General features: G+C 39.6%; 1 protein-coding gene across 1 annotated transcript in view; it reads left to right on the top strand.

Moving 5' to 3' along the window:
• Positions 1-23,657, top strand: part of CBLB (Cbl proto-oncogene B, E3 ubiquitin protein ligase) — a 91,833-nt gene that overhangs the window by 27,167 nt on the left and 41,009 nt on the right. Inside the window, exons 4-9 of the mRNA XM_015424529.1 lie at positions 5,066-5,212; positions 11,533-11,689; positions 13,814-13,935; positions 19,025-19,162; positions 20,730-20,817; positions 22,804-22,935. Of these exons, the coding sequence (XP_015280015.1) occupies positions 5,066-5,212; positions 11,533-11,689; positions 13,814-13,935; positions 19,025-19,162; positions 20,730-20,817; positions 22,804-22,935 (784 nt within the window). The remainder of the gene's footprint in view (positions 1-5,065; positions 5,213-11,532; positions 11,690-13,813; positions 13,936-19,024; positions 19,163-20,729; positions 20,818-22,803; positions 22,936-23,657) is intronic.

Below are 23,657 nucleotides of genomic sequence, written 5' to 3'. Positions count from 1 at the left end.
TTGGTATTATTTTTAAATACACATTAAGTATAGGAAGATGAAGAATTGGTTTTATACCCTGCCCTTCACTACCCAAAGGTGTCTTGGAACAGTTTACAATCACCTTCCCTTCATCTCCCCACAATAAACACCCTGTGAGGTAGGCGAGGCTGAGAAAGCTCTGAGAGAGCTGTGATTGACCCAAGGTTACCCAGCTTGCTTAGGCAGGGTGGTGACCTTGGGTCAGTCACAGGGCTATACAAATTTCTGTATGACTCTGCTGGAACAGATTGAGGCTAACCTTCCAGTCACCTTGCTGTTCCAGCAGGATGCTCGGGCCTAGCTTCACTCTTTGTGAGTAAAAACAGTTACCTGTTGGGAAAGATAAACATGGAGGAAGACAAAACAGCAAAAAAGGGGTCTGCATCAGTGTTCCCTCTAAGCTGAGTTAGTGTGAGCCAGCTCACCATTTTTTAGCCTCCAGCTCATCCATTTTTGTCTTTGCTCAGGAACGATGGCTCCAGAGCAAACTAATTGATGCAGTAGCCAAATCACTCGCTCACAACTTTAATGCCAGTAGCTCACAAAGTAGAATTTTTGCTCACAAGACTCCACAGCTTAGAGGGAACATTGGTCTGCATCCAAAAAGAAAAAAAGGCTTGATGAAGCCTGGCCTGCCTGAAGCTTCGGGCAATGGAATTTGGCAGTCTAGATAAATGTTTATTGCAGCTGTTGCTGTAGTGAAGGTTGGATGACCCCACCCTTTTTAACCCTGACTCATCTGGTTGGTGCAGGCTTTTAAATCAGCCTGGGCCCCTCCGAATCAGGTGTTTCTACCACTGACAGGCATTATTGGGGTTCAGTTGTCAGGGATAATCCCCTCCAAAGTGCCATGGGGCAAGACTACCAGCCATGTGCCTAAACAACATGGAGGTTACAAGAAGATTTCCTTCCTCTTTACCACCCAGATCCACTTTGTCTCTGGAGGAGTCTACAGCCACTCTTCTGCCAAAACATGCTAGGATGTTTAGGGGGGAAAGACACACAAGCACCTACCATATGGCAGCATCAGATGAGGGGGATAAATGTTCATCTATTAATGCCAATCTTGGCAAATGATTGAGTAAATCCAATTGCAGGCTAAGCCACCAAGCTTGAAACGGAGTTGTCTCAGACTCAGAGGTAGAAGAGCTTCCTTCATCCAAGGGCTCTTCGGCAGCAGGCTCTGATAAAGAGGAAGAAGGAGAGTGGTCAGGGGAAGATTCTCACAAGGCAGTTCTTTTGGACTTTTCCAACCTGAGCATTTCCAGAGACTCCAGTTATCAAATAGATACACCAGAGAAACCCAGATCGTCGAAATCAGCTACGCTAGATGGCAGGGCCTTTAAGAGACTGTCCAAGGAGCTCTCAATTTGCCCTTTTCTAGATTTTTAAAATGATGTTTTAAAAGCAGAATGTGCAGTTTTTGGAAACGACATGTCTCTACCAGGTATAACAAAAAAGTTCTCCCAAAAGGTACCATGGAAGATCTCAAGGTGCCCTTATTTTATTTTATTTTTCGTTATTTTTTCGCATTTATATCCTGCCCATCACGTAAACGGGCTCAGGGTGGGTTACAACAATTTAATAAATACAATAAAATTTAAAACAGATTAAAACATATAAAACAGTAGTCATGCTTGCCGTAGGGAAAATCCGGCCCATAGATGTAACTAGCCGGGTACCAGTAAGTAGGAGATTGCAACCTGGGGGGGGGGGGCATATGTGGACACCCTGCTGCCTGGTGGAACAGCTCCGTCTTGCAGGCCCTGTGGAATTGCATAAGATCCCGCAGGGCCCTGATCTCAATAGGGAGCATGTTCTACCAGGTGGGGGCCAGGGCAGAAAAAGCCCTTGCCCTGGTTGAGGCTAGGCAGACGTCCTTTGGCCAGGGATCACTAGGAGATGTTGAATCTCAGAATGTAACGCTCTCCGAGGCATATATGGGAAGAGGCGGTCCCTTAGGTATGTTGGTCCCACGCCGTATAAGGTTGCCCCAGTGGTTGCCTTTCATTTAGGAGCTCTTCTTTGAAAATATGGAGATAATGCATTGAGGGATTGGATTGATAGGAAGAATGAGATGGCCCATAAAAAGTCATATACAGTGTCTTCTCTGACAATTAGGGTTTTTGTTGTACTTTCAAACTTCACTAGAGCTAAATACTGAGAAGTGACTTACGATTTTCTCTGTGACAAATGCAAGCAAAATGACAAACTTAACACTTACTCCCTTAGTTCCAAAGAAGTAAACTTGTTTCTGTTTTTTCCCCTAACATCTAATCTTTTTGTCACCCTTAATCCTCAGATCCATAACTCATCAGTTCATTTTTTTCAGTTTCCTACAGAAAGTCTATAAAGGGTGTTAGTGATAAATGTAGGTAATGGCTTTCCTCTAATCAAGGAAGTAAGTTTAGCCTTCTCTGCAAGTTCTATCATCATCACCAGCCATTCCTCTATAGTGGGTAATGTCGAATTTTTCCATTTTTATGCATATATTAGTCTCACTGCTGTTGTCATGTATAAAAACAAGGATCCATGATTTTTTTTCTAGCTGTCTATCCATTAGTCCCAAAAGGAAATCCTTTGGTTTCATTTGAGCATTAGTCTTCAGAATTTTTTAGCTTTGTTACACGTCCACCATAAATGATAAAAAGTCCATTCATTTTGTTCACATTTTCAACATATATTTGAGATATTTTGTACATCCTAGCTAATTGCTCTGGTGAAATATACCATCGGTACATCATTTTATAAAAATTCTCTTTTAGGCTGGAACTTAATGTAAATTTGAGGCCCTTCTTCCACATATTTTCCCATTGTTTCATTTCTATATTATGTCCAAAGTTTTTAGCCCATTTTATCATAGACTTTCACACATTCTTCTTCTGTTTCAAATTTTAACAAAAGTTTATATATTTAGGCAATAACATGTTAATCATTTGTAAATCTGATTTAAATTCAGTCTTAGATTCTTCAAAACCGTAAGATTTTTGTCTGCTTTAAACTTTTCTTGTAATTGTGTATTAAAAAAAACATTGACAAGTATATCCTGTAAATCTTCCTTTAATTTCATTTCACATTCCTTTTGAGAGAAGTCTAATAGGTAATGTTATGTTAACCACTTATGCTTAGTTATCATTTCTCGTCTATAAAATGCTTCCTGTGTAGAAAGCCACAAAGGTGTTTTCCGAGAAAGCCTAAGTTTATACTTATTCCGTGTTCTCAGATTGGCACACTTTATATCATGATTTTTAAAATCCACATTAACCTTAACGTTATCATACCACAAATATCTGTGCCAACCAAATCTCAAATCATGACCTTCTAACTCCAGTAACCATCTGTTTCTCAACAGCACCCATTCTTTCTTCCAAACTAAACAACATGCAGCAAAGTATAGTTTCAAGTCAGGTAAACCCAGGCCTCCTCTTGCATCTTGTAAAACCTTATATTTAATTTGTGGTTTTTCCCCTTACCAAATAAATTTAGATATGTCCCTTTTCTTATTGTTTGAAAGGTATATCAGATGTCTAAACAGGTATTGTCTGAAATAAAAATAACATTCTAGGTAAAACATTCATCTTAATCACAGATATTCTCCCCAAGAAAGACAGTTGCACTTTCCCCCATCTTAACATATCCTTTTTAACTTCATTCCATGCCTTAATGTACTTATTTTAAAATAATTCATATTTGTTATTTTTACCTTCTTTTCAACCTTGAAACCAGAACCAACATTTTCAGGGAGTTTATTCACCCCTGTTTTAAGTTCCAAAAAGACTGGGGGATTGGAGAGCAATTCTCAGTCTGAGACATCTGAATGGCTGGGTGAAAAAGTGCAAGTTCCGGATGGATTTGCTTCATTCTATTTTGCAGATTATGCAGCAGGAGGATTTTCTAACATGGATCTCTGAGAAGCTTATCTACCAGAGGCTCTGAACTAATTTGTTACGAGGGCCGGATCTGACATAAACATTAGTTTGTCGGGCTAGGCCATATGTGCCATAAAATGTAATGCCAAGTACTGGAGATATAAACAAAAGCGATTGATTCCTAAGAGTGAAAGCGATTGTTTTACTGGGGAATCCACAAAAGACCCAATAAATATGTTTAATCATATGCAAGACTTAAGTTTTTTCCCCCAAGGGATACCATAAAGGGAGGGATGTCTTACATTTCTATACAAGTCAGTTACTTTTTGTATATATAGCACTTTTCTCTCCTTTCCCCCTTCCCACCTCTGAGGATCTTGAAGTGGCATACCAGCCTTTCCGCTCTACTGCCCCATCACCCCCACCCCTTGAAGTGGTCCAGGCTGAGCGACCAGCCCCGAGTGACCCAGACAACAAAGTTCTGGCTTGGGGGGATCTGAACCTGGCTTTTGAGACCCCCACACACACACTGCCAGTTCTCATCTCTCCTTGTGCAGAATGTAATTTGTTAGTTTGGGGAATTATACATTAATAAACTAGAAACTGACTAAAACCACTACTGATGCCAAGAACTTTCCATTATATTGGCACAGAAAATACGGAGGCATTCTCACAATTGCTTTTTTAAAAGCTAGAGCAGAATAAAGTAGCGGCTAGTAGTCTAATTGACAGATATACACCATGTTGGGAGTTTAGAATATTATCAGAAGAAGGTTAAAAAAAGAAGAGGAAGTAAGCACTGGAAAAAAGGTACATAAAAATATTAGTTGTGTCCTGACTTTTCATCTACAAAAATGTGTGTTGAAATTACATGGAGAAATAGGGTGATTCTGTATTAGTCCATGATGAGGGACTCGTTCAGGTAGAAGCTGAACGCAGAGAACTTCTTTGATAAACTTTAAAGTGTTGGAGGGGAAGTATGAGAATATTAGTCAACAAACACTTCCTAAATCATTATTGAATAAATGCCCTATGTAAAATATGTTACGCTTTTTTGCCTACTGGGTTTTTGAATTTCAGGTCCCAATTTCCTTTAATTAAAAAAAAGACTTCTTTAAAAAACAGACTTATTCTGGCACACCTTCAGCATTTTCTCCTTTTTATATTATTTGCAGGCGAAATCTCACAAAGCTTTCCCTCATCTTCAGTCACATGCTTGCAGAAATCAAGGCAATTTTCCCTAATGGCCAGTTCCAGGGTGACAACTTTCGTATTACAAAAGCTGATGCTGCAGAATTCTGGAAGAAGTTCTTTGGAGATAAGTAAGTATCATTTTGTTGTCATGGTGCTTGTTGGACAAAGTTGTGTGCCAGTGATGATGAGATGAATTGCTTTCAGCTTCACATTTTTCATGAATGTCTGACAATATTTCCAAGACAACCCCTGAATTTAGGCTAATGGATTTTACTCTCAGATAAATTTGCATAGGATTGCCGCATAGTCTAGCTTTCATTTCTGTTAGAATAGGCCCTCTCACACCACAATTTATGCATGGACAATTCATCTGCTGCAAATGAAGAGGAGGAAGAGTTCAGGTTGCCCTCCCCAAAGAAATGTCTACTTGAACACATTCAGGTCAGATTAATAATAATAAAAAAGGTCAGATTAATGTGCTCTGCAATGTTTACAGTGTGATTAAGTACTTCATTCTGGTTCCTAAGTTCTGGAGGTGGACCAGATTTGTCCCTGTTTTCAAGGAACACTAATTTTTTGACATGAACAACAAACTGAGAATAGTGGATAAAAAGCACTTTTTCAAAAGAATATTGAAGTAACGATAGGAATAGAACCAAGTAAAAGACTATATAAGGCAAGAATATATGAATCGGAATAGGCAGCACTTCTGAACCTAGTTGTATTGCAAACGTGTTTTGGAGTTCATTTGAAATACTGAAGCTGCTTTATCCTTAATTTACCATTGTATTTAAAACAAAAGGAAAGGCAGTTAAGTATATTGCTAATGTACATGCTAAATGGAAACATGAAACTGCACAATGTGTACTCAATAGTTATATTTGTTTACAAATATTGTAGTGATCCCAGAGGAGTTGCATTATGCACATATAATCCAGAAGTGTCTTCATTATATGTATTGTAGAACTCCAGATCACTTAGTTTTTCCCAGTTGCTGTAGCATTTTAATGATTTATACTTCAGTTCAGCTGCTGTTTAGTATGGGAATGCGAAGGATACTATTGGGAATGAAGTAAGACAGAGAATCAAGTGAATGTTTGTACACTGGAATTTTTTCGCTATTAATATTTATTTTTCTAAATTGGACCGTTATTTGGAGCCACCCACTTAAAAAAAAAAGTAACAGAAAAGAATCTAACTTGGATTCTTTTTACATTTGTTGTGTGTTTGGCCCTTTAGAACAACAAGAGTTTTCCATCATCTTCTTGAGATTATATCAGCAGGGAAGAACTAGTCTCAGCTCTCAGAGAAGCATATTTCACATTTTTAGCTGTTCATTTGTGAAGAAGTACCAACATACAATAGACACCTAATTAGCACTTAAGCTACTCATTTTGTGTTTTGTTTTAAATTTAAATTGTCTTTTAATGACATTATAGTTGCTCAGACTAGTTTGAGCATCATTAGCTTGTAGAATCTACAAAAACTGTTACCTAGAAAATCAGTATTAGAAATTGGTGTTGGAATGTTCTAGAATATGTGAGAAACTTGGGGTTGGCTTCATCCCAGAAAATTGTAATATGTGCTGAGAATCCATGTACACAAAGCAGCTGTGGGCTTCAGTTTTTCAAACAGTAGTCCTAACCCATGCTACCAGACAAGGTGTTTTTGAAAGTAGGAAAACTTTCCAAAGCCGTTGGTGATATTGCATGAGGGGTGTCTGATGCTCAGAAAGTTTGGTGTAGTGGTTAAGAGTGGCAGACTCTAATCTGGAGAACTGGGTTTTATCCCCCACTTCTCCACATGCAGCCAGGTGGGTGAACTTGGGTCAGCCACAGTTCTCTCAGAGCTGTTCTCTCAAGAGCAGTTCTCTCAGAGCTCTGTCAGCCCCACCTACCTCACACGGTGTCTGTTGTGGGGAGAAGAAGGGAAGGAGATTATAAACCACTCTGAGACCGAGTGAAGGGCGGGGTATAAATACAACTCGTCCTCAAATTCTGCATTCCTTGATTTGATAAGACAAATCAAAAAAACTGATTTCCCTTCAGGGTAGAGACTCCCTATCAAAGCCTCTTGAGGCAGGAAAAAAATAAGCAAATTAGGGGTGTGACAAACTGACCTCCAAAACCAAGATGCTGAATTTTTCAAAAGCAGAGAGCTGGGAGATTAGGGGTTAATGCCTCACTGAAAAGCACTTTGATTGACAGGCTGCTGCCTGCATGCACTCCCTGCTGTCTGATTGGTCAGCCCCAGCTGGGGAGAGGAGTCAGTGTCAATTGCCAGTCAGGAGGAGTGTGTGTGTGGGTCTGAGGGAAACAGACAAGTCATTTGAGAAGTGAAGGGGCACAACTCCTTTCCTTTATTGTGTACCGACACATTTGAGGAAAAGTTCAGAAAAAAGAACTAAAAGTCTAAATGTCAGCCTTAGCTGAATTCTGTTTATTCACAGTCTCCAGAACTGGGGGTTAGGTTTGACAGAAGGGACTGGACAGGAGGTTGGAAACTGCCAGTTTAGCCAAACAGAAAAGGATTATCGTTTCTAGAAAGAGGAGGATATTTCTTATCCAGTTGATCAGAGGGTTTAACTCAGAAGGGACCACCTGGTTTGTGTGAGAAGGGAAATGGTCTTAGACTCCTCAAGAGTAAAAAAGGAAAAGTTATATTTCCACAAGGGAAGTACTTAAATACAGGAAGAAAGTACTAACTTCCAGGAAACTAAAATAGTTTTATGAAATTTTATGAAGACACACTGTTGCTGAAAGAAATCTCCAAGTCAAACAAGCCTCTCACAGTTAAGAACCAAGTCTCTAAGAATATGAGCTTCGACTATACTGTTGCCTGTTCAAAATATTATAAGTTATATAAAGATCCAAATTTCCCTCAACTTCTCATCCCCTGCCTTGTTCTTGATTCAACTGTGCCTGTTCAATAAAATCAACCTTTTTGTTTCAACTTTACTTCATGTCACATGCCATTTCCAAAGGGTTTTATAAGAGGGCTCTTGCTGAGTTATAGTAAATCTCTGGCCTGGGCAAAAGTCAAATAACTTCTTTATCACAGGGTGGGTCACACAGAAAGTTATAATTCTGTAATAGAAACACACTACTAAGAGGCTGCTCAACCAGAGTGGGGAACTGTGTTTTGGCGGGAAAATTTGCCTCACTGAGAAGAAGCAGGGGTCTGTCATAAGGGACTTACAAATACAGTATAGTACATCTAAAATTTATTGAGAGATTATTGTTCTTAGTGTATTTCCAAATGAATACACTGGTATACAAATATAGTGTTTTTATTAAAACACAACTTAGTTCTATGCAATGCACTGGAAAGATTTGTGACTGCATAAGCATGTGTTCTATGAAATATATAGGCTTCCTCATTTTCTGTGAGGACCATGTCATAAAGAATTGTGTGCCTAAACCAAAAACTTCTTGTTTGATATGAATGGAAATGTTTTCGTCTCTTTAAAAAAGTTATGTCTAAGCCAGAAAGTCAGCATTGAGTGAAACTTTGTAATTTCTTTTTTAAAAAAAATCAGAACTGACCCTGTAAAAGACAGTTCTGCTGAATCATGTAAGGTCTATTAAAACCCTCTCTTTTCCTGGCTTCAATGCTCCATGAGACACACTGAAAAGAACACACAACTCAGGCAATGGTCTCTTAATCTTTCTTTATTGTACGACCCAACAATTAGAAATGAAATTGAGCAGTATATTAAACTATATCTCTCTGAAAACAACCAAGAGGAGCTCTCTCCCTCATTTCAATGAGATGCCTTAAAACCTGTTCTTCGGGGTATCCTAATATCGAAATCTTCACACCTGAAAAAGAAAAGGCAACAATTAGAAATATCTTTAAAAGACAGAATACAAAAGTTGGAAAGCTTACATAAAAATACTGATTCCAAAGAAGTCTGCAAACAGCTTACTTTGGAACTCAAAAACCTTTCAATGCTAGAGATAACCAAAATTAGGAAGCGCCTTGCGTATACCAAACAATAACATTGGCAAAAATCCCCTGGCATCCTTAATCTTCTAGCCCGGAAAGTAAAAGAGCAAAAATTATCCAAACAAATTAAGGCGATCAAAAACACCACACGTCTTCAGATTCTGTCATTCAAACCTTCACTGACTTTTACACTAAACTATACAAATCACAAGACCCAAATCAAGAATCCTCTCCAGAGACACTTCGAAACTTTCCCATATACACTGCTCTGATTGATTCCCATAAAGCATACATGGATGCCCCCTTTACTGAAAAAGAAGTACTAGACACCATCAGCTCACTTAAACTACACAAGACCCCAGGACCAAATGGGTTTCCATCCGAATTCTACAAATGTTTTGCCCCTATCCTAGCAACACCGCTTACCAACGCGTGCAACCATATCTTACGTACAGGAGGTCTACCACCATCATGGCGACAGGCCTCTACAGTGATTATCCCCAAGAAAGGCAGAGATCCTTTACTCCCATCTTCCTATAGGCCCATATCTTTACTGAATCAAGATCTCAAAATTTTTACTGCCATGTTAGCAAGGTGCCTCAATAACATTATATCATCATACATCCACCCAGATCAAGTGGGCTTCACCCTTAACCGAGATTTAGCTGACAACACTACTAAAACACTCCAAATACTTCAATACTGCAAAGCCAAAACATTAACTGCGGCCTTCCTGTCCTTAGATGTGGAAAAGGCCTTCGATACCATTGAGTTGAATTATTTATTTCAGATTCTTCACAACATGGGATTTGGTCCAAACTTTATTACTGCGGTTCAGTCCCTTTATGTGAGCCCTACCACCAGACTTAAAATCAATGGGTCTTTATCTGATTCCATAGAATTGTGCAGAGGTACCAGACAGGGGTGTCCCCTTTCCCCCCTCCTTTTTTCACTGGCTGTGGAACCCCTTGCTCAGGTGATCCAGTCCAGCCCTGAAATAACTGGAATCAAAATCCGAAATTCTGAGTACAAATCGTCCCTTATTGCACATTATATGCTGCTTTACTTGTCAAACCCAGTGACTTCTATCCCTGCTCTACTACGAACCCTAACGTCCTTCAGCTTGATTTCTGGACTCCACATAAACAATTCTAAATCTCAACTGCTTCCTCTACACCTTTCACCACAAGATGCCACAAGCTTTGAAACAGGAATACTCTTTCAGCTCGGTCACCTCATTCTCCGGTGGTCCAGGAGTGGGGCAGTCCTTGACTCCTTACTCCTGGGAAAGCACCTTCCCCTTCCGTAGGCAGGGCCAGCCTTAAGTGCTGCTGGCTGGGTTTCCCCAGTGGAAACAATAGAGGTAATGGGGGTAACCTGTTTGGGTGTCCATAGAATTGGGCCCACTGGTCCAATTGCTTTGGGACATGGGGTTTATGTGGGGAGAGGCTCCTGAAGCTACCCTGAAAATTTGGAGCCTCTTCCTCAAGCCTCCTCCACCCCCGGCTAGTATTTCCTCAAATTATAGCCATCAAGTAATCTATTAACTAGGCAGCATAATGAAAATGAAATGAAGTGATAATGTCTGATCATTTCCAAGATGACCCCCACCAACAAATAAACCAGGATATCCAGCGAGAAGATGTTTATCAGAATGTAAGAACGTGATGTACTGCAAAAAGCCTTCACGGCATAAGAAAGCAGTTACAAATAATGAAGCGATTACATACTCAATAACATTTTCAATCTATACCACTTCCTTTTGTAGCTTCATATAGAATTACACTACATTCTTTTGCCAAGCATGAGTCCAAACTAAGGGTGTGTGTTCAGCTAAATCCAAGCCAAAACAAATCTGGAAAATACCTTATCAGTATTTTTCAGATATTCTTTCAACCAGACATAAATTTGGGTTATTGTTCGAGTATCTGAAATGGCCGAAATATTTTCAGGATTTTCGGGACCATCAGATAGTCAAGCTTAAAGGGTATTTAAAAGGATCAAAGTCCCTTCAAATGCCTTTTCCAAGCTGCACAACTCCACAGTGAGAGGACTTGCAGTCCCCTTAAATGTCTTCTGGGTGACCTTGCCGCAAGGTGTTTAAAGGAACTGCAAGCCCTTTAAATGCCTTCGGATTTCACTTACCATGGAGTTATGCAGCTTGGAGAAGGGATTTAAAGGGACCAGATTCGGCTGAATCGGCTGATTTTTTTTTTTGCACACCCCTAACTTACATAAGTATAAGGTACATAGAACTTCTGCAGGCACAAATAGTTAACATTTGAAACTTTTATGCGTACCAGTTTCTAGCACAGACACCAGAGATGTCAAAGAATATGAGATGGAGGTCATGCAATGTGTTTTTAATATGATGGAACTGGATGTCAAAATGTTGAAGAAACTTCATTTATCAACTTCATTTCATGAAAACAAACCAGTCTTTAACACTTTTGGAAAATGACAATTCTGTGATCCATTAATTTATTTTTTTTTACCACAGAACCATAGTGCCTTGGAAAGTGTTCCGGCAGTGTTTGCATGAGGTTCATCAGATTAGTTCTGGTTTGGAAGCAATGGCATTGAAATCTACTATTGATTTAACTTGCAATGACTACATTTCAATTTTTGAATTTGACATCTTCACAAGATTATTTCAGGTAAAGTATTCAGACTAATTCAATAATGAATGCTGCCTTTTATAATTTTACTGGAGTTATATTTTCTTAAAAAATAGTGAATATTTCTCCTAGTGGTGTAAAGTGGTTTTTTTTTTTTTTTTTTGCATGTTGTCCCCTTCCCAGTGTTAACTAGAATGCCTTGGTATAAATGAATAGTTTAAGTTTTAATAATTTTGCTTATGTTCAAATTTTCTTCAAAGCTTTTTTGTACATGTTTTGAGCTTGTGGTTATTTGTTAAAAAACCTTTGAGCTTGTAGTTATTTTAAAAAAAACTTTTGCCAGGTTTCGTTGAGGGGAAGTTTGTAGTGAAAAATCTTACATTCATTTTAAGTTGCTTTATTAAGAATAAAAACCAAGGCTTGGTATATGAGTGACGTGTCCTTGGAAAAGTTGCTTCCTAGAGTCACAAGACCCTTGTGCACAGCCATCATGCTGGTCAGTGGACTGAACTGAGAAGAAGAAGAGGACAAAATTACCCTTTCATGCTTTTTCTTTTGGTGGAGCCATACTGATTGAATGAGTCATGTCTCCCCAGTACCCTTCCACATTGAAGTCTTCTGACCTGCATGGCTGTTGCTCTGTGTAGATCCTGTGATACTGAGAATCAGTTTTCCTTTGGTTGTAAGGAGTGGCTGTGGGAGAGGATCTACTTTGGGCGCACAGAACACTGGAGCCTAAAGATTCTTTTATTCTTTTGTAATCTCATCAATAAATAGTAGTGGAAGGGCAGGGCAAGCATGAGAAGGCTAAATTCTGTTGTATTTCCAAGTAAATTTCTAAACAGGGCATATCAAGCTGGAATTGAGAGTGTATGTGTTGTTGTTTGACACTTTACCCACAGTGATACTATTTGCGATATTTCATATTCTTAATTGGTGTGATAAATTACATATGACTTTGGTAAAGATGTTACAACAATATTTTTGTGACACCGTCTTAACTCAGAGACCCTACCATCCTCCATCCCCTCTGTCACACAGGTTCAGGGTCTCAGGTAAGTCAGGCAGTCATCGTTTGCCACCCATCTCCTCTCACTTTAATAAATCTCCCTTTCCAGATATTGGGTCCTCTCTGTACTCTTTCCAAGAGGTATCTCCAGATAGAGTAGCCCAGTTCCTTTTATTATCCTCACCCAGCTCCTGCACAGGGCTATTGGAGTCAGGGAACCTGATATTTATTTCCCTTATTCTCTGTTAAGTTAAATTCACTGGCCATGGTAGTCAAGGTTGGTGTGTGTGGTGTTTTCCTTGGAACACTAGACAGAAAACCAGAGTCAATTTTTATTTGCAACTTCAGCAACATGGGATGACTCAAACACAGCAGTACATTGTTCCTAATATTTGAGTTTATGATCCCAGATTAATTAGTTACTAGGCTTCAGTTCTCAGCTTCAGTTCTCAGAAGTCAGCTCTAACTCAGGCCGCTTCCTTTACAGACTCAGAATCCTCCTTTTTTCAGACTGACTGCTTCTCCCCCTTCTCTCTAACTGCCCAGCTGTCTTCAGCTGCCAGCCATCCCCAACATTCTGGCAGCTCCTGTTGGCTCCCTCTGGGAAAAGCAGAATTAGACCTGTTCGTCACACTGCTGTATTGTAAAGCGGGGGGGGGGGGGGATTAGATAGAATTTTGGAAATTTTAATTTAAAAAAATATATTTTCAGGTAGCCAGAAAACAGCAAACTGTTCTGTGTGACTTTCACCTTACTGATAACCCAGAATGCTTTATTCCTTCTCCTCCCTTTGTTGTGCTTGAGAAATGGACTTGACCTTTGCTTGTCCTGTGTATACTAAGAACAAAATATTTTAAAATTCTGTAGATTAAAATACACACACACACATACAATCCTACATGCATTGTGTTGATAGCCACTTTAGTGTGGTGGCTTGAAATGCTGAAGTTAGACAGGAGAAACATGAGTTCAAGTTCCCACTCAGCCATGAAGCTTGCTGGGTGTCTTTGGCTGCAATTCTAAGAACACTTTTCTGGGAGTAAACGCCATGGAGTAAAGTGGGAGTTATTTCTGAGTAGACTTTAGGTTTGCTCCATTGAGCAAGGGTGGAACAAAAGTATGATTTTATTTTATTTGTTGCACTTTGAATTTAGCCTTGGGGCTCAATATTAAGGAACTGGAACTTCTTAGCTGTGACGCATCCTGGATATATGGCATTTCTGACTTATGATGAAGTTAAAGCAAGATTACAGAAATACAGCACCAAACCAGGAAGGTAATTCATTTCAGCTGTTCTTTTACAAATAGCCCATCTGTTGTGTGTGCTGTTAAACTTCATGCTTTCATTCATGATTCTGTATACATTGGGTAGGAAAACTGAAGTATGAGAAATTGGGCATTTTATAATATTTTTTTCTCTAGTTTACTGTCTTATGTGCAGTAAAACTTGTTCCATGCTGAAGGCAATATTGGAAACATGTAATGTGCCAAATGGCCAGTGATAACTAAGCACATCTGGTGAATTACATTTTGCCTGGTACGTTTTTGTGAGTTTCCCAACCATGCCAGAGGAACTATGTCCATGGTATTATTGTTCCTGGTAAATTTAAGACACACTTGTAATGAGATGATAAATATGGGTTAGCAGATTTTCAAACAGTCTTGAAGAGCCTTCAGTGTTAAACAACTTTTAAAGGATGTGTGATCCTCGTACATTCAGTAGGTGAATAGGCATCATATATTATGACTGTAAAACCATTGAATTTACTTATCAGCCCCTTGATTTTCACAGGTGCTTCAATTTGTGCCTTTATGTAATTACTTTATTTCATCCTTTGGCCTTCTTTCTTCACTCAGTTGCTTTTTATTTCTGTAAAAACTTTCCTGTCTTCTGCTGCATTTTAGTAGGATCACTCTGCATATGTGTGTGTTTGAAGTGCTGTCAACTCACTTCTGACTTACAGTGACCTTATGAATTAATATCTTCCAACAATTTATCATTCACATCCTTGATTAGATCTTACAGACTGAGGGCCATGGCTTCCTTGGTTGAGTCAATAATCTAACGTCTTCCTCTTTTCTTGCTGCCTTCAGCTTTTCCTAGGATTATTGTCTTTTCCAGTGACTCTTGTCTTCTCATGTTTGCAAAGTACAATAGTATCAGTTTAGTCACTTTAGCTTCTAGGGAAAGTTCAGGCTTGATTTGACCTACAACCCACTTATTTATCTTTTTGGGGTCCCTAGTATCCATAAAACTCTCCCCAACACCACATTTCAACTTCCTTTCTGTCCAGTTTCTTCATTGTCCAGCTTTCACACCCATATACAGTAATGGGAAAATACTATAGTATGAATTACTTTGATCGCCACAACACATTCCTAAACTTAAGCATCTTTTTAAGCTCCTTTTTCGATGCACTTCCCAGTCTGAATCTCCTTCTGATTTCTTGGTTTCAGACTCCCTTTTGGTTGATGATGGAGCCAAGGAATAGAAAACCTTGAAAACATTCTGTTTCTTCATTGTCACCCTTAAAGTGTTGTAATTCTCTAGCAGCCATTGCTTTTGTCTTGATGTTCAGCTGTAATCCCGCTTTGGCACTTTTTGTTTTATCCTTCATCAGTAGTCATTTCAAGTCTTCACTGTTTTCTGCCAATAATGTGGTATCATCGTGCATATCTCAAATTGTTAATGTTCCTTCCACCAGTATCCACTCCAACTTCATTTAAATCTAATCCAGCTTTCCTTATGATTTGGTCTGCATATAGATTGAACAAACTGGGAGATAAAATACATCCTTGCCTGACACCTTTGCTGGTTGGAAACCATTCTGTTTTCCATATTCCAGCCTGAATGTAGCCTCTTATCCAGAGTACAGGTGCCACATCAAAACAATCAGATGTTGTGGCACATCCATTTCTTTTAAAACCAACCGTAGCTTTTCATGATCCACACAGTCAAAAGCTTTGCTGTAATCTATGAAACACGAGCTGATCTCTCCCCCCCCCCAATTATCATGTATTCTCCAGTAATCAACATAATAGGACCATTACATAATAATATTTCTGTAGGACACATCTTTAACTGGGGCTATTCCTCTTTTTAGTACTATTTCTATACTATATCGCCCATTTTATGTGTCCAGACTCTTGAGATTAGCTTGTTAAAAATTGTCTGTGTTAGCAGGGGTGGTTTTTATTGTGGGAATGAAACATTTTAGCTACTGGCTGCATCTTCCATTCCTACCCAAACACTCTGTTCCCTGACCCTCCAGAACAGCTTTTTGGGGAAGAGTTATCACAGGATGCTGAAGAGGGACAGGTCCATTCCATGCAGTCATTTCATTTACAGTTCACAGGGTCCAACCCAATATTTTTTGGCTTCTGCCTAAAGACAAATATATATTGATTTTGTATGAGGGTGAGGACTGGAGGTAGAGAACAGCACATACAAATAGAGTTTCATTTGTTGTTTTTGACACACTGTCAAATGGAATAGTAATATATCTCCTTAGCAGTAGAAATTGCAGAAAGAAAGAAAAACTTTGTCCATGGATACATCCTACAACTTTGGATTGTAACTGCTGTTTAGTCAATAAAATCGTCCTATTTTGTTGTTTTCAGGAACAGATCCCTGTGAACATTCACATTTCATTGTGTGCAGTAATTTCATACGTGATACATTTTTGGTAACAAGGAATTTTAAATCTTTTAATTGCTTGCCTTGCTTCTTTGTCTGAGTCTTATAACTAATGTTAGTGTTACTACATATATAAAACAGCTAAATTTGAGTCCGGTAGCACCTTAGAGACAAACAAGATTTTTTGTGTATAAGCCATAATACCATGGACAGAGTTCCTCCAGCGTGGCTGGGAAACTCACAAAAATGTACCAGGTAAAATATAATTCACAGTATATACCTAGTTATTGGCCATTTGGCACATTACATTTTTGGAGATAAGCTTTCGAGAGTCAAAGCTCCCTTCATCAGATACCAACTACATATAGTTAAATATTAGCTGCATATATAAAATAAATTCTTAAACATTTATAAGAAACTAGCAGTAAAGCCCGTTGTGGAAATAAATACAACGGGATCTAGAAAGAGGCTCTGGGGGAGTGCTCTGGCTTTGGGCAAACAGTGTCATTTTGCTGTGGTGACCTCAGCAGGGTATAATGACAGAGTCCACTGTTTTCTCCAGAGGAACTGATCTCTGGTCCCTGAAGAGCAGTTGTAATTTTGAGTGATCTGTAGCCCTCACCTGGAAATTGGCAACAATTGTTACCCAGGACGAAATGGCTGGTTTGGAGGGTGGAGTCTATGGCATTCTACCTGTCTGATGTCCCACCCCTCCACAAACCCCACCCTCTCCAGGCTCCACCCCTCAAATCCCCAGGAACTTGCCAGCCTGGAGTTGGCAACCCCATCTCCTTCGCAGCTAACCATCAACCTACCATTATCTGCCCCTTTGACTTCAGCTGACTTCCGCCCTCCCTTCTGCAGAGCAATTGTAATTTTGAGTGGTCTGCAGCCCTCACCTGGAGATTGGCAACAATGGTTCCCCATGAGGGACTGAGTGGTTTGGAGGGTGGAGTCTATGGCATTGTACCTGTCTGAGGTCCCACCCCTCCTCAAACCTCACCCTCTTCAGGCTCCATCCATCAAATCTCCAGGAATTTCCCATCGGGAGTTGGCAACCCTATCAGGATTGGCCCCAATATGTTTTCTCCCAAAGGGCAAAGTAGGTGACTGGACCAAACTAAGTTGCCTACCATCAGGCACTGAGGGGAAAGTAGGGTTGCCAGCTCCAAGGAGGGAAATATCTGGAGTTTTGGGGGGTGGATTCTGTAGAGGGCAGCATTGGGGGGGGGGCGGAAGGACTCAGCAGGTATAATGTCATAAGGTCTACCCTCCAAAGCAGCCCTTTTCTCCAGGGGAAACTGATCTCTGTCATCTGGAGATCAATTGTAGCAGTGGGAGATCTCCAGGTCCCACCTGGAGATTGGCAACCCTAGGGGAAAGTCAGCTGCACAGCAGGGGGTTGAAGAGAATGGTTTGATGGGTGCTGGGCCAAGATTGGCAACAATAGTTCCCCAGGAGCAAATAGCTGGGTTGGAGGGTGGAGTCTATGGCACTGTAACCTGTCTGATGTCCCCCTCTCCGGCCTCCACTCCTCAAATCTCCAGGATTTTCCATACCTAAAGCTGGCAACTTTATCTCCTCCCCTCTCAGTAGCCTCTTATTTTGCCTTAAATTGGTTTTGATGCCAGCAGAGTGAGAAAATGCCAGAGGCTCTGGGTGGGTGCCTCATCGTAAATGCACCAAACAATTCCTAAAGATTTGCCAAAACACTACTCTGTCGACAAATTGCAGCACTTTGAATTAGCACCAGAGCTTTAAGAGCTCTCCAGCTGTCACCTGGAGACCCCCCCCCCAGCCTCTGCCTAGGGAAAGCAGCTGTCATCATTCTCCTCTCCCCCTATGAGGTATGTTAAGGTTGAAAGTGTGTGAATGGTCCATAATCCCCCAGGCAGCTTTTAAAACATGATCCTGGGACCTGCACACCACCAGACATTCCAACTGCCTTGCGGGGGTGGGGAGTATGAGGTGTGGAATGGAGTGAAGTCCAATCAGCTTCCATATGTGAAAGACCTTGAAGGTTCCATATGCAACTGACATTCCAACTGCCTTGCGGGGAGGGGGGAGAGTTTGAGGTGTGGAATGCAGTGAAGTCCAATCAGCTTCCATATGCAAAAGACCTTGAAACGCTGGGCGGGACTGCATAAAGCAGCCAGTCAACCCAGCCAGCGTCTTCTGACTGACAGTTCAAGCGTCTATACACTAAAGGGGCCAAATTTAGAATGTTCATATAGAATGTTCTTACTCAATTATATATAAGGAGAGATCTTTGAACACAATAAGTAGATAGTATTCAGATTTATCATTTTCATTATGCATACAAGGAATAAAGAAATAGCTGCCAAAGTGGATTATTTAACCCAGAAAATGTGTATGAGTAATTTTATATATCTTTTGTATGTAGGGGGGAAATGTGGTTTGGATCCAACAATCCATGAGTGGCATGCTGCTTGCAGAATGTAACATTCCTGTGTCCCCCCTTCTGCAGCCCAGCACACCCACCAAAGTGTTGCCCTTGGTGTTTATCCAGGACCATAGAAACAGTGCTGGGTGTGGCATAAGGATCTGGTGTGTGAGAAGTCAAAGAAAATTTCTTATACACTGGTACCCTTGTGGTGGCAGAAAACTTTAAGATCTAAGCCATTTGTGTATCTCTGCATGTAGTCCTCTAATATGGTCCCTCCCCCGCCTTAACCTAGTGACATTTAATTTCATTTTTTTCAAACAGCTACATTTTCAGATTAAGTTGCACACGACTGGGACAATGGGCCATTGGATATGTCACTGGTGACGGAAATATTTTACAGACCATACCTCACAACAAGCCTTTATTTCAAGCTTTGATTGATGGCAGCCGGGAAGGATTGTAAGTATAAATACTTCCTTGATTTTCACAACTAACATACTGGCTGTGTCTAACAGCAGTTTTTATTTGCATCCCAGCAATATGCCTATCTAAGAGTAGCTGCCATGAATGGCTGTTTCACTTGTCATTAAGTATAGAAACCATGCACCTGCTCTTTTCCAGTGTCTAAAATTTGGCAAATGAGAATCAGTGCAACTTTCCTGATTGGTGACTAGCAGATATCTTGCATGAGATGGATTGACTCAATAAAGGAAGCCAGGGCCCTCAGCTTATGAGACTTGAGCGAGGCTGTTAATGATAGTATGTTTTGGAGGTCATTAATTCCTAGTGTCACCATAAGTTGGAAGCAACTTGACAGCACTTAAAACGCATACACAAATATCCCACACTAATCAACTCAGAAAAACCGGGCAAATTATGAGTAGAAGTGTAAGCTTACCTCTGATCCCAGCTCATTTAAGGTAATCAAAAAGCTGGTTTTATTAGAGCTGAAATCCAAGCTCTTAAGAGTTTTCAACAGGGTGGCATACCTATGGATGTCATCAGGAGTGTCATGAGGTTCTGGGCAGCCCTTCTCTTCCATCCTGCTCCAACTTATCTGCCTTGTTGATGAGGAGCAGTGGGGAGGTGAGATTAGATTGTTTAAAGGAGGAAAGTATTTGCAGCCATCCTCCTTTTTTCCTTCTCTTGTTCTCATCTGACCACCATGTTGCTGGAGCTTGTTCTCTAAGTCATAATCGTATGAACTTCATTAGTGCCTGTAATTATGAGTAACAGTGGAGGACAACCAGGAAAAATTATTTTATGTCAGTTTTCTAATTTATAATTCCAGGAACCTCCCCATGGCCTCAAGGTTACCCCAGTCCTTCTTTACCTTGTTTCTGCTTCTGCTCTCTTGTGCTCCACTGCGTCTATAGTCACAGACTCATGATGAATGTAGGGATAGGAAAGAGAGGAGCTTGGATTACCTGTTTGAAACAGAGAGTGATTCAGGGCTTTAATGTCCACTTATAAAGGCAAGAATTACAAGTTTGTATTCCTAGTCCAGGGAACTACATTTTATGTGGTATTTTAACTGTTACTTTAACAGCAGAATGAGCACATAATAGAACTTAAACAGGTATGATGGTAAAATCCGAACCAAAATGCATATTGAAGTGCACTTTGGTGGTACATATAGAAAAACAGCTTAAATATTGGTGTTGCATTGAAGTTGTTGATGTCAGGAAGAACTGGAATTGGAGAGAATGTATTGGGAAAATGGCCTTGCTATTGAGAGTGGAAGAGAGCCATCTCACTTTGAAAATATCTGAAAATTCCTTCTTTAAAGTGTGTAATTACATGATGACAATAGTTTCAAGTGCCACTGTGACACACTATTGGTGTTGTCCAGTGTTTTGTGGGTATTTTGTCAACTTTCAGTCACATACTGTGTTTGTTTCCAAAGAGTGTTAGCACTTTGAGTTTTTGTACAGTTGCTGCTACTGCATACACTGAAAGCTATCTATTAACTTTGGCCTCAAGATACATACACTAAAATTGCAAACCTTGTTTATTTGCAATATAGCTATCTGTATCCAGATGGACGAAGTTATAATCCTGATCTGACAGGTCTGTGTGAACCCACACCGCACGATCACATAAAAGTTACCCAGGTATGCTGTATATTACCAGTTCATTTTGACTACCCATCATGCACTTACATTCTAAATTTTCAGTAAGATATTTGGGAAACCCATCTGCTTTTAGAGGAGAGGGTGATCATTTCTGAATAAAGACAAAGTGTTGTTTTAGTGTATTGTATAAATGTGCTTTGAAAAGCTTGATTTTATTTATTTATCAAATTTATACCCCACAACTAGTCCCTGGACAAGTGAGGCTTGGAGTGGCTTGCATGAATACAATTAAATAGACAATATTAAAAGCAATAAGAATAATATATAGCACAGTTTAAAATCAACTATATAAATCCGCTATTTAAAACATGTGTCCACCAACCCAACAGTTAAATGATCTGTTGGATGTTATGGATGTTAATGTATTAAAGTTTTAACATAATTCAGTATTTTCTGATTTAAAGTAAGCATTAATTGCTAAGTGAAGGAATTTCTTGACACTCAACATACATAGCTGCCTGTATGAAAAGAGGATGAGGTAAGTGGTGGCACATATGGTAACATTGGTTGGCAGTGATCCTACATTTTAAGGTTTGGATCTCATACATATTTCATGATGTATGAGAAGATATGCTCCTGCCTGGAATATATGTTGTAAGTACCTTGTCATTTGTCTGTTGAGGCCCAGTTTTTTGGTATGGCTTCTGTTTTGCACAACCGTTCTGGAGCTTCTGATTATTTGACTGCTTCACTATGGGGCTTACTGATGGCCTTGTATTCCTGATAGGCAGTACAAAGTAATTAAAGTTTCCTTTGAATGGAGGATACAAGTAATTCTGTACATCACTTCTTGCAATGTAGCGTTTTTACTTTTCTTGATCTTAAGAAAGAATTGGTATTTTTATCAACCACATTTTTATTGTGCACTTTGCCCAAGAAGCTTAAGACAGTACACAGTATTCCCTTTATCACTAGAATCCAGTTAGTGTGAGGACTTGTGACTGGCACATGTTCAACCACTAAGATGTAGTGGCTCAGCAGGGATTTGAATCTAAATCCCATGCTCACTCTAACCACCAGTCTGCACTACCCATTTATTTGTTTATGGAGGTGCAAAATGGCTTACAACATCTATCTTTCTTTCCTGTTCCAAGTAAGAAAGAAAGGTAGGTTAGCCTAAAATAGTGCAGCTGGCCAAAGCTCACCCAGCAGGCTTCTGCGGCAGAGCAGGGATTTGAACCTAGGTCTTCCAGGTCCAAATGTTATACCATGGGTAGCTCATTTAGAATACAGACATTATGAAAATGGATTATATTATCCTCAATATGTATTTCTCCCTCCTCCTTTCCTCCAGTTTGTTTTTGATTCTTATCTATTTTGAAACATTACTCTGGTGTGCAAGATAGTAACAATCAGTTCAGTTTTGTTAAAAGATACTCAGTTGAAATATCTTCTGTCACTGCTGTTAACAGTTTGAGGCTTCTATGAGATGAGGATTACATGAGAAAAATGCAGTGGTTCCAGAATCAAGGCTGAGGGCAGGGGGGAAGGCAGCCAGGATTTTGTATGGAAGATGCTACTAACTGATTTTTGATAGCAATCAGGCTCATGTTACAACTCTGAGAAAATTTACATTGATCAGTAGATTGCAACAGCACTCTTATTCCAAGTACATCTTTTTCCTCCTACTATCTCCCAGGATGTATTTTTAAAATTAGCACCTTAATTTAAATGATAAATTCTAAATATTTAGAATGCTGATGTTTTGTACATGGAATTTTTAATGCATATAGTGAACTTGTATAATTACTAATACATATATGGCTTGTGTAATGTAATATTTCATACAAAATTGTATTGTGTAGTTCTGAAAGAATATAGAACATGCAGCAATGAAATTTTTATCACATTAATGTTTTCAAAAATCTGATTCATAGTACACAGAAAAGCAAGTTGAGTATTCTGAATGTATTCCAAATTAACTACTCATCTGGTGGAACCACATATTGCATTCTTTTGTTTCAGGAACAGTATGAATTGTATTGTGAAATGGGTTCTACATTCCAGCTTTGTAAAATTTGTGCGGAGAATGACAAAGATGTGAAGATTGAACCCTGTGGACATCTGATGTGTACATCCTGCCTTACAGCATGGCAGGTAGGTTGTCCGTCTTATAGCTTTTCACCACTGTCAAACACAATTCATTTATTCTCCTACCTATTATGACCTTCTTTTACTGATTATTTTTTATTTTCCTGGTGTTCTGTCATAAAATCTAGGGATGTACTTTGAAAGGTGTAAGCTTCCTGTTGTTTGTATTGGCAAATGTTTTTCATAATGGAAAATCAGTGTCCAGTTCCTTTTAATCATATTCTTGATGGAGCCTGGGGAGGACGGGGACCTCATTGGGTACAATGCCACAGAGTCCATCCTCCAAAGCATCCACTTTTTCCAGGAGAACTGATCTCTGCAGTCTGGAGATGAGCTGTAATTCTGAGGAATCCCCAGGTCTCACGTGGAGGCTGGCATCCCTAAAGAAGATGGCAGGGTGTGTGTATGAATGAAGTTATCTTTTAGGAACTTGTGGGAAAGAAGGCTGCTTATCAGCTGCTATAAAAGTCCTGGCCAGGAGAAGATAAGAGAGAGAAGTTTCCTTCTTATTATTGTACCCTACTTGTACTCAATATTGTTCTTATTGTACCCTACCAAGATTGTGATATTAATAAAGAAAACATGGCTCATTGTTTAGTAAGGATTTTTCATATTCTATTATTGAAAAGTCTACTTCAGTACATTCTGTGTCTAAATTTAGAAAGTTTCTATGCTGCCTCTCTATGGAACCTTACAATTTATGAAATAAAACAATCAAAACATAATGC

Source organism: Gekko japonicus, unplaced genomic scaffold (genome assembly GCF_001447785.1).
Source record: "Gekko japonicus isolate JY-2015 unplaced genomic scaffold, Gekko_japonicus_V1.1 scaffold187, whole genome shotgun sequence".
In the NCBI taxonomy this organism is placed as follows: Eukaryota; Metazoa; Chordata; class Lepidosauria; order Squamata; family Gekkonidae; genus Gekko; species Gekko japonicus.
The sequence above is the reverse complement of the archived record's forward strand: the minus strand, read 5'-3'. Positions and strand labels throughout refer to the sequence as shown.